The following is a 16,012-nucleotide window of genomic DNA, read 5'->3' on the forward strand; positions in this document are numbered from 1 at the left end:
TAGTTTTTCCAGCTTGATGGTCATTTAATATTGTAGGCTCACGGTGTTTGCAGGGAAATGCTGGATTTACTTTGGCTTTCCAGCTAGCAGTGTTAAAACACTCTTTACCACAAATGTTGAGCAATAAGGAAACCTTGCTTCATCTCATTTGCATCATCCAAGCATTGGACAACACAGTCAATTCTCACGCAATAGTAACAATAAAAAATATGTTTCTAATCATGTGTTTCACAAAACAGTGAAAGGGTTTGAAACAAATTTAAAGCTCCTTTCTGTTTTATACTTTTTAAAAACAGTACTTTGTTAGCAGAGGCTGAATTGGCGGACATTATATTAAACCTGTTCTCTGGGAGGATTATAGAATCTCAATCTTATTTTAAAGGTTGATTTAAGTATCATATTGCTCCAAAGGTTTCATTTTGATCTTTATCTGGATTACAATTCTCCTCACAATAAGGGACGCAACCCTTTACTTCCGTACCTGAAGAAAAGCCAATTTTCTCTTGAAACAAAATACTCTTATTGTAAGAAAATATAATAAATAACAATACTTTAAAGTGAGGCCTGGGCCTGGGATCTTTCTGCATGGAGTTTGCATGTTCTCCCTGTGCATGTGTGGGATTTCTCCTGGTACTTCAGCTTCTGTCCACAGTCCAAAAACATGCTGAGGTTAACTGGTAATTCTAAATTGTCCCTAGGTATGAATGTGAGTGTGATTGTCTCCATATGAGTCAGCTGGGATAGGCTACAGCCCCCTGCAACCCTAATGAGCATTAAGCAGTGTATAGGTAATGGATGGATGGACTTTAAAGTGAGCAGTCAACAGTGTTCCTTGTGCAACAACGCATTTACTGTTTTGGACTCAACACCTGGATTGGAAGAGGTTCAGGCTTTGTACATTAATTAGTGAAAATTAGAAATGCATCTTTTATTATTATTTACTGTTGAAGGCAGCGGTCACAGGTTAAAAATTGCGTTCCCACAGCCTTTAAAAGGTCCAGTGTGTCACATTTAGGGGCATCTTAGCAGAATTTTATTGTGAAATTCTTAATTGTATTTTCAATAGTGTATAATCACCTGAAAATAAGGACTGTTGTGTTTTTATTAGAGCACAATGAGGCCTTTCATCTACAGATGGAACAGGTCCTCTTCCACAGAGACAGCCATGTTGGATCTTTCTACAGCAGCTCACAGCAGATAAACAAAACACAGGCTCTAGAGAGGAACTTTAACGTTTCTAGCAGCTGCTGCAGGTTCTCCTACACCCTTGGAAAAAAAAGATGATACAAGATGCAAGTTGTTTATTTAGATATCTGGCTTCAGAATTTTATTGTATTTATTTACTGTTTTTAAGGTTTTAAATGGATTGAAAACACCCTATTTAGCAGACTAAATAGCACACCAATGTTGACCAACCAGATGTTCTTTGATGTTCCAAGATCCAGGGACAAATAAGAGGGGATTGGATTATCACAGCGGCTTCTCCTGATCTCTGGAAGACTTTACCTTTCTACCTTCACAACCTAACTTGATCTGTTGTTGTGCTGTATCTTTTTATTCTTTATATTTTATTGTTTTTTAAGACACATTTCTATTTCAGCTATTGTGTTTGTATGATCTGCTATTTCAGATGTTCAACACTTAGTTTTGTGTATATTTCAAACAAGCTTTATAAATAAAATTGACTTTGACTATTAGGCAACCCTTTTTTTGTCTTGCAAAGATGCCACAAATTTCATGATTATAAATTTTTACATTTAACAGCTTTCTTTTTACTTATTTTAAAAAATGAATATAGATGCTTTTGAAGTTTTTGGTCACCGGTTCAACATAACAAGTTTAGTACCGGTGTCACTTTGAGCTCTAGTTAACTGCAGTGGCATTTCCAACGAATGTCTGAATTTATACAAACAGAGCAAGCAATCAGCTTATCAATAAAATAAAATAAAATTAAATTAAATCAATTAATCAGAGATGAAAGTCTAATAATACAATACAAGCAGTAGCCTGCCACTGTTCTGTAATGAGTCCTTTAACTCTTTCAGGGCCGTACATAGACACTTTTATTTGACTTAAAGTAACCTTTTCAGTGGGATGAAGATAACTTGCAAGTGTGTATTTTAGTGTGTATTTAAGTAAAGATCTGCTGTTGTGCTGGACTTTTGCAACTGGGATCAACCTGGCTGATTACCAGACCCAGTAATCAGCATTTTTCTCATTATTGGTATAGTTATTTTTTTAAATAACTAACTTGTAATTGGAGTTACAATGTGCTTCACAAAACTTTAAAACATTAAATACATTAAAAAGCAGCTAAGAAACATTTGTTTTTTAAATTATAAAACATAAAAACCATAAGATATACAAATACCTGTTTAAAGCTTTTTTTAACTGGGGCAACTAATTTACCTATTTCTGACAAAAACAAAACAAAACAAAAATCCAAACAAACAAACAAAACCCCACCTATCTCTGATCGATATATGTTGTCCTTTTAATAATAATTTTCCTTTTTCCTTTTAATTTGTTATGTAAAACATAAATAAACAATGCATTTCAATAAAGTTTTGAGTTTGTTATCCTAAATTTTGACATCAGGATTTTCATTTTTAGTCAAAATGTACACTACCGTTCAAAAGTTTGGGGCCCTTAGAAATGTCCTTATTTTTGAAAGAAAAGCAGGCTTTTTTTCAATGAAAATGACGTTAGATTAATCAGAAATACAGTCTAGACATTGTTAATGTGGTAAATGATTATTCTAGCTGGAAACGGCTGATTTTTAATGGAATATCTACATAGAGGCCCATTTCCAGAACCAAACATCACTCCTGTGTTCTAATGCTACATTGTGATTGCTAATTATGTTGAAAGGCTCATTGATGATTAGAAACCCTGTTAGCACATGAATAAAATTCTGAGTTTTCATGGAAAACATGAAATTGCCTGGGTGACCCGAAACTTTTGAATGGTAGTGTATAGCAAGGATTGGATATCAATCTCTTCTTGATTTCTAATTATCAGTTTCGGTGTTGGCCCCGAAAAATCCATAATGGTGCACCCCTTCTTTTAGGTTGGGTTGCTGATGAAAACAAAACCATGTGATCAGAATTAAATCTGCAGACCTGGCAATCAAAACAGTGATCTGAGAGGAAGGAAAACTCTTCAGAGTCTTTTAGAATCTTAACTTATACTTATTTTTTTTTTCAAAGTGCAAAATCCAAAAGTGTAGGCAAACAGAGGGTAAAATGGGCCTGATCGTTCTTCAACAGTATGACAGATAAAAACACAGAAGTGAATTCATGAGAACGTACACGTCTTTGTGGACGCAGCACTGTTGCTGACCCACTTCCAGCTATATGTTGGCCTGCTTTGGTTCCGCCCCTCTGCCAGTTGTCAGCCAGTGAAGGGTTAAACTGGGAGTTCGCTGCAGTCTCTCCTTTCTGTCCACGGCATTTAGCGGAGAACATCTGACTCCTGCTCGTTTTCCGAAGCTGTGTTTGATTTGTACTCACTTTGCAGCGGAATCTCGGAGGCATCACGGGAGCAAAAGTCAGTGTTTGTCCAGCAGGATTTCAGCTTTCCAACAGGTAGGTGACTGCGCTGTTCCACTGCATGCTCCATTCTTGCGTTAATTAAGGATCTGAAGGAGTGCAGGTAGTCGTTTACAAGTAAATGTTGCTGAGTTCTCCTATGTAAGCCATAATAAAAGTACAACTGTTTGAGTGAGCTTTCGTTTTAAGCCTACCACGAACTTCAAATCAGCTGTTTTCCACATTAAAAGTACTCATGGCTCCAAACTTTGGCAGGTAAAACTTTATTTAACTCTATTGTTTCCTTTGTGACTCATTTTAATGTAATTTTCTGCCTTTGCTGGAACAGTTTTCTACCTACAAGTTTCTTCTTTTTTCTTTCAAACTCCATTCCTAACATAGTACTCTTAAATCTTGACTCAATATATGACTTTCAGTGAAATCCTGCACCATCTGTCCTCACATACATCCTAGTTTTACAGCAAAAGCATTCTCATCTTGTCTGAAAGTGCTTGCCTGGCCTCTGTGTTCACAGTGGGCCTGTGGTATTTCACCATCTCATTCACTTGCAGACTGAGTCATTCCCTGATTTCCTCCAGATGTGCAGTAGTTTACGTTTCCTGACGGCCCAGGATTGTGACATTTCTGCCCCTGCACTGCCGTTATTCTGCTGACAAATATACATTTACACTTGCGTAGCGCTGTTTTGTGTTGTGACACCGGTGGATGCTGTAAAAAAGCTGCAGATTTTCCTCCTCATCTGGTAGTCGTAGCCACCGTTTGAGATAGTGGTTAAAATGTAATCCTTTAACTGTAATCTGCAGTGAACAGCTGACATTTCACTCTTTTTATTAGACGTTCCTCCAGCTCAGAGGGACTCTGGCACCACAGTAGTTACTGGACAAGAGCAATCATGTGTCACACTCGTGCAAATGGAGCATCAACATCTTTCTGCGCTTCATGGCTTTGCAACAAAAACAGCATGTTGCAGGAATTTACATGCCAGCATGCTGGACCAAACATACAAGGCCTTTTTGTGCTTGCTTCCTTCACTGGACAACTGTTGCTACAAGATAAAGTGAAGTTTCTATTGTTTTCAATTGTGCAGTAGCTCTGATGATGTAATCCTCATTACATCACATTAACTCACACTCAATTTAAAATGTATCGGGCAACTTCCACTTTGAATAAATGTTTATCTCTGTGTTCTGGTGCCGGTCTCTGATATGGTAGATGCTGGCACAATGCTGGGACACACTCACTGACCTGAGAGCTCACATCCGTTATCTTATCCTGCGTAACTCTCATTTCCTTTACGGATCTGATTTATTATCAGCTTTATTGATTTCATTGTAAACAGTCACTGTGGAGTGAAAATAATATTTGGACAAAATCAGTCTCAATTTCAGTGTTTACACAGTTGAATTTGTATTTTTTCCTCCTTCGTGGATCATTACAAGTCGATTTTTATGGCTTTGTTATGTTAAGTTTAGATTCTACAGACGGCTTGAACATCAGAGCACTGTAGTTAAATTATCATTTTAAAGACTCTAATTTCCGTTTCTACTTGCTTAGCTGGGCATCACGAGATCTTCTGCTCTGTTAGCGTAAGATTAACCTCAGGTAATTGCTCAACCTTTGCCCATTTCCAACCTTTGGTCTGTCCAACAGCACTCACAGGCTCTTCACAGCCATATTCTAGTCAGTGTAGCCTCTGGAGCTGGTCCTAAAGGTATGTCCCTGTCACAGAGAGCAAGATTTGAGCTGGTAGTTTTTTAATCGTTGTACATACAAAGAGTCCTTTATGCTTTTTTTTTTTTTTTTTTTTAAATTTAGCTGCATGGTTACTTTATTGTGACTGTTTGACCTTTTAATTGTCCTAATCTTTATATATCCACATAAAAGAAGTTTGGTACATCAAACATAAATAAGGTGATGTGGGTGAATCTTAAAATCCACTGTGATGCCGTTTGTGTCTCGTGTTTCCTGCATAGTAAGTGTAGAGGCATTCATGACTGTTGTTGGTAGATTAATTGGTGATGTAATTGTTGAAATGAAGATGCAGTTTACTGGCATGATGCTGTTCAGCCAGAGTGCAGCTCACTGATTCAGGCTGAAACTTCATTGGTCTGATAAATCACATGATGTGGCAGTCGGATTGCAAAATGACTTTTTTTTTTTTTCGCTCAGTCAATGCAGTTACAGTGATACCCAGTTGCTCCTTCCTTAATTAATAAAACTGTAATTTGGCAGGATTGTAACTGATTTGCGAAGAGATGACTGTAAGCAGGACATTCTTCATGTTTAGGACTCCAAACATCTGACACAGCACACTCAAAGCAGATCTGTGTGTTCTTATGAAACCATGGCGTTTTATTGGTCATATGTCGTTATGCTACTCTCTAAATGGGTGTTTCTGTGCTCATAAATGTTTACTGTGCATTGTTAAATAATGTGATTGCTTATGATGTGCAAAAAAATCTTCTCAGCAGCTACTGACAAACCGTTCTCGCAGTGAGAAAGTATTTTAACTGTCGCACTTTTACAACCCAGTATCTTGTTTGCAGGTTTACTAGGGAAGGGTGTCCGTTAACCTCTCATCTTCTTTCCCTCTCTCAACCACACACTCCGTCCCACTTCACTTTTTCTGCTCCAGGCAAACAACAGGAGAAGCATGTGTGGGTGTTGAGTCATATGCTCGCTTGACCTCACTGCCCCCGAACACGGAGCTGCCGCCAGCTTTACCTCTGATTGTCCACTTGTCCAGAGAGGTTCACTCCACATCATGTCTGCAGAGGTGGAAAACAGCACTCCAGTAGCTGCCGATCCCAGCCCCACCTCCCCGACCACAGGCTCCACCAGCGCTCCCAACTCCCCATCAACAGCCGCATCCAGAGTCCCATTCAAGAAAGAGAAAAAGAAAGGTGAGTGATGGAGAGGATGTGGCCTCGATACTGTTTATGTCAGGACTTGAAATTAACTATTCATTTTCATTTAAGATCTGGCACAAGTTGTAGCTTTGTTGAACTTTATCAACAGTACCAGAGAAGACAGATGAGTACCTGCTGGGCAGGTTCCAAGGGGATGGCGTAAGGTACAAGGCCAAGCTGATCGGCATCGATGATGTCTCAGAGGCACGAGGAGACAAGATGTGCCAGGACTCCATGATGAAGCTTAAGGTAGAACATGGGACCTGCAAGTTTGTCCTGCTAGCACCGATACTTATTAAAAATATTAAGGTTATGGCATTGTAAAAATTATTATGAGTTATGTTCTTAAAATAATTGGCAGCTTTCCACTGCAGGAACTTGGGCATGTACAAGGTGGTGCAAATGTTTGCAGGAAAGGCCCTGTAATAGTCCCTTTCATCATTTCTGTTTCCATTACAACCAAAACAGCAAAAAAGATTAGCTACTAGACATAACTCTAGTTTTATGAGCACATAGGAAATAGAACAGTAGACGATTTGTTAACGCAGCCTATATGGCAAATTTTACGTTCAAGATGACAGTGTTTGAGAGGTGAGGACTGATTCTTGATGAGGTGCTTGTCCTTTTCGAGTTAAACCAGTCACCATTGGCTTTCTCTAAGTTTAACCAATTAGCATGCCACAGCAATTTTTCTAGGAATGCTCAAAAGTACCTTCCCCGCAATAGGTACTTTTATCTCCACAAATACGGCCTACAAGAATGGGTCTTGCAGTCTGAACATGCACAAAGGGTCAGGCTGCTCTGAAACAGTTTGCAACTTGCTCCAGTGGAAAACATTTAATAATGTGTTGGTATATGCTATACACTGCTGCAGCAGAGTAGCATCATTTTTCATTTTCTTTCTCCCAGGGTATGGCAGTAGCTGCCCGATCCCAAGGCAAGCACAAACAGAGGATCTGGGTCAACATTTCTATGTCGGGTATCAAGATCATTGATGAGAAATCAGGAGTGAGTTCTGCTTTTTCCTACCATTGCTGTCAGACTACAAGCTAGAGAATGTGTTTGCATTGCTAACAGAAACCTTTTTCCTCGTTACTCAGGTGATTGAGCATGAACACGTGGTGAATAAGATCTCCTTCATTGCCAGAGATGTAACAGATAACAGGGCATTTGGATATGTGTGTGGAGCAGAAGGACAACATCAATTCTTTGCCATAAAGACTGCACAACAGGTAACAGTTATAAGAAAACAAACACAGACTCACAAAGTCATACCCTGTCAAAGATGTACCATAGACTGCATATAAAAGATGGATGAAGCCACCATGATGTCATTCATTGGTTTCTGAACGACCATTTTAAAGCTTAAACATATGGCCATCATGGATTTTTTAAAACCAGATGACTGGAGAACTACACTACACAATGCACACCAATATAGTAGCCACCTGTCAATCACAAGGTAGCCCCACCCTGAAGCATAACCTGCTTTATCATCTATTTTTCTCTAAATGGGACCATAATTTACAAATTGATCATCATGCTGTATTCAAAAAGTCTTAAACTAGCAATAAAGACCATAAACTCGGTAGAAAAACTTTTACTGAGGAAACAAATCAGAGAAGTAGGATCACTTTCTTGTAAACTTCTACACAATCGGACTGTTTCCAGCCAGAGGAGTAGCCTCCTGATGGCTGTTAGAAAGAATACAGATTTAACACTTCTGCATTAGCTTTACTTCTGAGACCTACAGACTATACTCATCTTTTGTTTACATTCTATGAGACATGCATAGTATGAAAAATCAAAAAACTGCACAGACATCAAAAACAGACAACAATGAAAATGTCTTTCTGTCACCACACAGGCCGAGCCCCTGGTCATTGATCTCAAAGACCTCTTCCAGGTCATCTTCAACATGAGGAAGAAAGAAACAGAGGCCCCGCAGAAGGTAACTGACTCAGAAGCTTTGGACTTGGAAAATTTTTAAAACATTTTTTGCTCCAAAGCTGGGCAGTGACAGCATTTTCTTTCTGAAAGAAAAGCATTTGGTGTGGTCATGTGGGAGCTCTGACAGGGTACATAGTGTACGCACCTCCCAAGTGTCAACACTGCCTCTCTGTGTTCTCTCAGTGAATCACATCCTCACACATTCCATTCAAATGACACGTTCTTCACTAAATTAAGAAAATAAGTATAATCATTAACAATCTACCTCTGTTTGCAGGGTGAAAATGGCAGCACAGTAATCGAGGTAAGTATTTTGAAGCTCTTGATTTCAAATATAGTCTCTGTAGCTTTTTCTTCAACCTTCTGTTTTTCCTTTTTTTAATCTTTAGAATGGAAATGATGCCTTGCTGAGAATGGGGAGTGGAGCACAAGCTGCCCAAGTAAGAATTTAGACTCTGCTTAACAGTGAATGAATTATTACAGATTTTTAGAAGCTGGATAAATACAGTATATTTCTGTTTCTTTTTGAAATCCAGCCAGTGGAGCAGCTTGACCTTTTCGGAGACATGTCGACCCCTCCAGACATCCGGGCTCCAAATGTAAGTGTAGTGCCATAGTGGGCACTTATTCTGGGCATCGCACTGGGATTATACTTCAAGTGTAGCAGGATATTTACAGTATTTTATTTACTGTGTCCTCTTTACACATCTTTATACCTACAATCTGCTCCTCATTCACTAAGTTTCTTTTTAAAACCAGAACATAATTTGTAACAGTAGCAGTACCTTTTGAAAAAAATCTGAAAAAAATATGTTTCTTAGACTTGATTTAGCATATTTGCAAGAAAAATTTCTCAGCTGAATAACCATATCACCTTCCAAATCATTCCATGTTTGTGTTTATATGAACTCAATTCTAAAAAGACTGCAGTTTTGTGTTTAATCATTCGTTTTGAAGTCATCAGATTTCATACATTGTCAATTTTAGGCTCAAACGAGTCTTTTAAGAAATGAGTTTATGCTTTATGTTTACCAATCTCATTGTTATTCATCAAAACTTTAAAGCTGCTGCAAGTAGAATTTGTTGACCCCTGTGATTGTAAATTCTGGTAATCTTTTACTGAAACATCTCATTAGCTTGAGTTTCAGGTCAAGTAGCAAGTGCTGACTTTAGCATGTTTATGAAAGTCTTGCTGCTCTTTAAAGCAAGTTAGATTTTAGTAACAAAGTCATTTTCTAAGCTGGCAACTGGACTCTGGACTGTGATTTACCATCAAGTTTAATATGACACCATGGTTTAGATGTAAATATTCTACCAGTAGCAGCTTTGAAATGTCTTTGCGCACCATATGATTCATTGTTCATTTTGTTAACACGTGTTTATTTTCTTCTGCAGAATTGATTCATAACTCTTCTTCTCTCTCTCACTGTCCCTCTCATGTTAACCAGGACTCTAATGATATTCTCTTGCTGGACTTTTCTGATGAACTTGACAGCAATCAGAATTGCATAAAGGGAAACCCCCTTGTTAATTCCTGTGCCCCTGACTATAGGGCATCTCCCCACACAGAGAATCCCTTTTCCTCAACTTTTGGCTACTTCCCAGCCCCAGACAGTGACCCTTTCAGAGATGACCCCCTTTCTAAACCACCCGCTCGGCTGGCACCCGATAATGCACAGATCTCCCTCACCAACCACCTCAACAGCACTGCTGGCAGCACTAGTAAGACAATTATTAACGGTGGTTTGAATGGAGACTCCGAACATCTCAGTCAGCAGATAAATGGGTTATCCAGTAAGACCATGATCCTCGCCCTCAGTAATGGACAGTGGCCACTAGGGGGCAAAATAACTCAGGGCAGCACAATTACCATGATGGACGGAAATGAATCTGGACTAGTTCTCTCAACCAAAAACCCATTTTTTGACTCTTCTTTGAAAACTTCCCCTGTCTTGAATGGCGTAAGTCATCGCCCAGAACCCCCAGGGACTCATAGCAAGGATTCAGTTCTCATAAACCCGCCTCCACAGAACTCTAAGTCGGGACGAGGTCGAAGGAGTGCAAAGGTGACGTTACATAGTCAGCTGAATCACAGTACAGTTGCATGTGTTGTGCATAAAAACGGGTTTGCTACACAGTTGGAGCTAACATCTCCCTTTCTGAGCCTTTAAGTTATGCACTGGTGTCTGACAGGATATGCTGGAGAATGCACTGGGTTTAGATAAAATGCAAGGCCTGTAATTTAGACATGCGGTTTAAGTCTTGTTATTTAGATCTGCTCTGTCTTTGTGCATGCACAGGTGGTCACATGCTTCTCTAACTGGCTTGAATAAATTACACTTTGAATGTGCTGCTGAACAATCAACTACCTTTTGTCCTCTCTGTTCTTAATCTATTTTTCTAACATTCATGCTTCGGTGATAAAAGCACTGGTAAGTGACCAAGCATGCATATGCATCAAATTTCAGGTAAACAGTATTTATTTCTAACATATGTAATTATTATATGTAATCTTTTGTTTTTCGTTAGTTTGGTTTAACCCTTGTTCCTGATTACAGTGTATGAGTTATTATGTATATATGGTGCAATATTATTCACTGTTTTTCTTTCATTCGTCATGGATAGGCCACATCAAGTGACCTGTTTGGAGAAGAGCTGTTTGCTGCTCCCAGTCAGTCTGAAGGGTCGTCTGCTTCGGCTGACCTTTTCAACAATACTCCCACAAACTCTGCTCCTTCCTCCATAGCCGCTCTGGGTAATACACAAGAGTTGCACTTCATGTAAATGTGTTTTAAGGCTTTTTGTTTTCTTCCTTATAAATGTACACTTATTTATTTTTTTGTTCATATTCAGGGAATCTTCAGTTCGGTCCGCCAGCTACCACAAGTATCCCTGCTGCAACCATGTGGGGAGCCGCCCCCGCTGCACCCAACATGTTCTCCATGCCAGGAGTGACAGTTCCAGGCCCCAGGCCCGCCTACCCACAGCCATCAGCCTTTGGTGGTCTACCCATACCACCGACAGCTTGGGGCCAGCAGATGCCGCCGCACATGCAGCCACCGTTTAGCCCCCCACCTCTCTCTCCGCCTCATCTCGCTTGGAGTCAGCCCCCCATGACCAATCCTTTCCAACCTGGTGCGTTCCCAGGAATGGGTGACCAGCAGGGTCCTTCACGCCCGCCTCCAAGACCACCTGCCAAGGAGGCGCCTCCAAAAGTGGAGAACAGTGCCTTCACAGCTTTGGATCCCCTCGGAGATAAAGAGAAGAAGACTGGAAAGGACATGTTCAAGGACTTCCAGCTTGCCAAACCACCTGCCATCCCAGCAAGGAAAGGGGAGCTTGTGTCCGGCTCTGCTCCAGCCCCCAGCAGCAAAGAGGCGGGGGCTTTCGATCAGTACTTTTCCAGTAAAGTGGGCGTGGCTCAGGATTCTGCAGATCATGATGACTTCGATATCAAGCAAATGTCACTTTCTAATGGTAACCAGATTGTCTTTATTCAGAATTGTACAAGATAACGTGTATATGACCATGAGACTGATTGTGTCCCATGATGTTTTGTGCCTGTTTAGATGCTCCTAAAGCAGCTCCTGCTCCAGCTGCTGCTCCAGCTCCAAACTTTAATGCTGGCCTCCTTGATGCTGCCTTCTCTTCAGCTCCCGTCTCAAACAACTCAGCACCATCCCAGGGGCAGGGCCTCAATCAGGACATGTTTGATCAAGCATTTGGAGCACCAGATTCCAGTCCGTTTGGAGTCCCACCTGTAGCTATGGTACAGAGATTTACTCAGACACATTTGCCACGATATTGCAACCACAGACTTCTGAAATATCACATGACCCTATTTAATTGAATGTTTCTCAATCTTATGGCAGAATGCTTCTGTTGGTCAGAGCTCTGGTTCAACAGATGCTTTTGGGGATGCGTTTGGAAATCCCTTTGCTTGACTACAACTTTGTCCATAAGTGAGTATGTGTTCATGTTGCTTTGTTCATTAACTTCCTTTACCTCTTTAGGGTAAAGACCGTAATGATGGACAGTTTTTCTCTTGTGCCCTCACAGTTGAAATGGAGTAAATGGAGCAAAAAGAAGATCTTCACATCAGATAACACCTTTGGGACGAGCTGCTCTGTGCAAGACAATCTAAATGATGAACTTTTCTAACTCTTGTTCCTGACCCACCCTTTTTTTTTAACACCCTCACCTCTCATGTTTTTTTTGTCTTTCCAATCAGTAGTTCTCTTATTCCTGAAGACCACTGATCCAAGAACTAAATGTTTTGTCATGATCTGCTGAAGAAAGAAATGTGCTGTGTGAGAGAAGGCATGTCCAAAAGAGGCTCACTGCTAATGCTGTCTTTGTTAAAGAAATAAAATAAATCAATCATAACCCTGCAAGGAGTTGACAGTCAGTCTCTGCAGTTTCAGCCTGTGTCTGGTCAGCATCTATTCATTTTCATTAGGTGTTTCTTTAGCTGGATTAATTGTAGTAAGTCTAGTAAAAATAATTACTTGAGTCTTTATTACCCATATCTTCTGTAAACAGAACTTACCTACTTAATTAAGCCCTGAAGTTTGCTTTTTCCACATTACTATGTCACTGGCAAGTTATAGTCTCTGTAATAATAACACACAGATATCATGTAATGAGTAGCATTCGAAACTCTGAGTATAGCAATCTTAGATCTAGAGGCTGTGATTATCCCGAACAAGTTGTATTCACTCAGCTGTACAGTTTTTGAAGTTAGGTTCCACAGAGATATGAACTCAAACATGCTCCATTCAAGTTCTAAAATGTTGACCATTACATGAAAGCACCATATAGGAAAGGGTGACAGTTGTGCAACAGTCTCAAGCGAGCACACACAAACCAGACAGACCTAGAAAATGTATACACAACGGGTTCATTGAGATTTCCATTAACAATAGCAAATGAGCAGTATCATCATCCTGACCATATAGCAAAACTTTAAAAAGTTAGTTGTTTAAACTGTCTTTTTCACTGAATTTACCCTCCAGTAACTGGCTTTTAGCTACTGAGTTCAAAGGCTGTATAATATATGTTGTAAAAATGTATTCAGGTGTTTACAAAAGGGGTTCCATGGTGTAATGGTTAGCACTCTGGACTTTGAATCCAGTGATCCGAGTTCAAATCTCGGTGGAGCCTGCCTAGTTAACTCTCACAGTTACATCAGTAAAAGTTCTTTTGCTTTAGGGAAAATACATGTGTTATTATATCACAGAATAACTGTATCTTCTGTACATCTCTGCCACACAGTGGTGGGACAGTGTCATGACTTTACCATAGCATTAACACTATTCTGAACACCGCTCAAAACCTCGTATCTTCTTCCTGTTTCTCACGTACAAAAGTGGATCAAATGTAAGAATCTGCTAAAGAACTCTATATGTAGCCCATGAATTTATGGTGTTGACTGTTTTTCCTACCAAAGAACAGGCAGAATGCAGACTGGGACTAATAACTTCTGAGAAATGTGTTGCTCTCCTCGGTTGATTTCTTTTAAACTCTCCAGCAATATAAATGTTAAACTCTAGATCATGTTATTTCTACTTTTCTTCCTTCAATTCTTCATTACAAATAGTGTCACAGCACTATTCAAGCTAAGGACTTGGGATTTTAGGATGTCCTAACAAAACAATTTAGATTTTAATGAAGTGTTTCTGAGTGGACACATTATTCAGAATCACAAATACTTTATTGATCCCTGAAGGGAAATTGCTTATGTTACAGTTGCTCCCATTCAAAGTCAGAAATACAAACAGCACATAATAGATAGTTAAGGAGAAATATATTACCTAAGAATATAAACATTAGTAGAAAAATATGTCCTAAAAATGTATGCGTAAGTAGAGACAGTATAAATGTAGAATGTGCTTTACCTCGGAAATAAAGTGTAAAGATACAGTGTAATAACTAGTCTGTTGTTGCACAGAGGTAATGAATAGCATGCTATTGCACCAAGTTATTGCACATTATTGAGTGTTAACTCAAGAACTGAACTGAGAAATTACTTAACTGCTTGCACTGAAAGATAATAAGTCCAGTCTATTGACTCAGACTCATTACTATTATTATAGCTTTCCTTATGGTGAAAGTAACATATGGATGGTAAAAGCTAGAAATAATATCAGACCAGCAGAGTGCTTATAATTTTCTTTCAGGCTCATTTGACACCATTTCTGTTTGTTGCCATTTGAGAATCTTCCAATGTATCGTTTTTGTTCTGTTACTTTTAGGCCACAAAAGCGATACACTGTTATACTTTCTTTACTACTATATATCATTTAGTCATTGTTTATTATTTTCTTTTAATCGCAGTGTGTAAAACTGCTCCTGTTTACAGGGTGGATCACTCGGTCGCTTCAGGAGCGTTCGAAAACCAAGGGCTCTATCATTTTTTAAAATTTATTTAACCTTTATTTTACCAGGAAGTCCCTTGAGATTAAAAATCTCTTTTCCGAGGGAGACCTGGGCCGTCTCCCTCTTTCTTCATGTCCGTAAACGCAGCATGCCGAGTAAACTGTTCCTCCATCTATCACCCGCCTAAACGGTGCGAGAGGCGACATGAATCGTGTACAGGTGGACACTCAGTCACAGGGTTAATCACGAATGGCGACCATACTAATCATTCTCACTCTGAACGTAATCACTCGCATTATCCTCGAAAAATTGACAGTATATTACATTAACAAGCGGTTCCATGGTGTAATGGTTAGCACTCTGGACTCTGAATCCAGCGATCCGAGTTCAAATCTCGGTGGGACCTGATTTTGGTAGACAACAAACCAAACATCGTTTCTTTCAAAGAATCTGTGTTGATACTTGTAGACAAAAATACTGTTCTGTGACTTCCAAACGACGAGTAGCAATGTGCCCGCAGCGTCGGTAGAAGCATCATAAAATGTGCATGTCCAGGCAGTCGCAAATTGACAACAGAAAAATACATTGAGAAATCGAAAGAGCATATTAAAATACAACACGGTTCAATTCTTTAATGGCAATTTTAACATTACTTTAACAGGTTTAATAATATTAGTGCTAAGACCCTGCAGTGTTATTTATGGAGTGGTTTTACCTGAATAATTACATATAAGGGATTGAAACCCGACAAAATTTACACAAAATACTACTTTACCTGACTATAATACATAATATGGCTGTGACATTCCAGTGTTATTAATTATGGAGATTATCTTTAACTCATGGACTCATACAGCTAACACATTTTAGTTGTATTAGTTATGAAGCTAAAGTAAGTAAGTAAGTAATATAGGAATAAGGTAAAGACTTTACAGCATAGATTTGTAATTTTAGAGAGTAATCTGACTTATTTTGAACTGAAGTTCACAAAAATACACATGAAAAAAAACAACAAATCCAAAGACCTCCTTTGCTTGTTTATTTATTTTTAATTTGTGCAGATTATTTTGTGGCTTTTTTGTTTCATTTTATATAATTAGTATTTTTCTAAAGTCATCAAATCTTATATTTCTTTAAAATGATACACGTGGCAGGCAATGACAATTGGAATATACTTCAAATCTGAATATACTGAATTTGTTAGATTGTTTGCAAGATTACTCA

At 39.1% G+C, this 16,012-nt stretch overlaps 1 protein-coding gene and 2 non-coding genes across 5 annotated transcripts; all 3 read left to right on the forward strand.

Moving 5' to 3' along the window:
• Positions 1 to 3,428: 3,428 nt before the first annotated feature.
• Positions 3,429 to 12,804, forward strand: dab2 (DAB adaptor protein 2). 3 transcript variants are annotated; one of them, XM_023265499.3, is made up of 15 exons: positions 3,429 to 3,587; positions 6,187 to 6,454; positions 6,570 to 6,709; positions 7,370 to 7,468; positions 7,561 to 7,692; positions 8,328 to 8,411; positions 8,688 to 8,714; positions 8,800 to 8,850; positions 8,947 to 9,009; positions 9,859 to 10,476; positions 11,036 to 11,165; positions 11,264 to 11,887; positions 11,980 to 12,179; positions 12,283 to 12,372; positions 12,470 to 12,804. In XM_023265499.3, exons 2-14 carry the CDS (start codon positions 6,316 to 6,318, stop codon positions 12,352 to 12,354), a joined length of 2,379 nt encoding a protein of 792 aa, XP_023121267.2. In that variant the 5' UTR covers positions 3,429 to 3,587; positions 6,187 to 6,315; the 3' UTR covers positions 12,355 to 12,372; positions 12,470 to 12,804. The 3 variants fall into 3 exon arrangements, with proteins under 3 accessions (XP_023121267.2, XP_023121268.2, XP_035801948.2); XM_035946055.2 differs by lacking the exon at positions 3,429 to 3,587 and adding an exon at positions 5,177 to 5,262; XM_023265500.3 differs by lacking the exon at positions 9,859 to 10,476.
• Positions 12,805 to 13,501: 697 nt separating this feature from the next.
• On the forward strand, positions 13,502 to 13,573 carry trnaq-uug (transfer RNA glutamine (anticodon UUG)). Its single transcript has one exon. It is a non-coding gene; the product is annotated as a tRNA-Gln (tRNA).
• A 1,549-nt stretch (positions 13,574 to 15,122) lies between these two features.
• Positions 15,123 to 15,194, forward strand: trnaq-cug (transfer RNA glutamine (anticodon CUG)). The gene has a single exon. It is a non-coding gene; the product is annotated as a tRNA-Gln (tRNA).
• Positions 15,195 to 16,012: the final 818 nt, after the last annotated feature.

Source organism: Amphiprion ocellaris, chromosome 17, assembly GCF_022539595.1.
Source record: "Amphiprion ocellaris isolate individual 3 ecotype Okinawa chromosome 17, ASM2253959v1, whole genome shotgun sequence".
NCBI classification, from domain to species: domain Eukaryota; kingdom Metazoa; phylum Chordata; class Actinopteri; family Pomacentridae; genus Amphiprion; species Amphiprion ocellaris.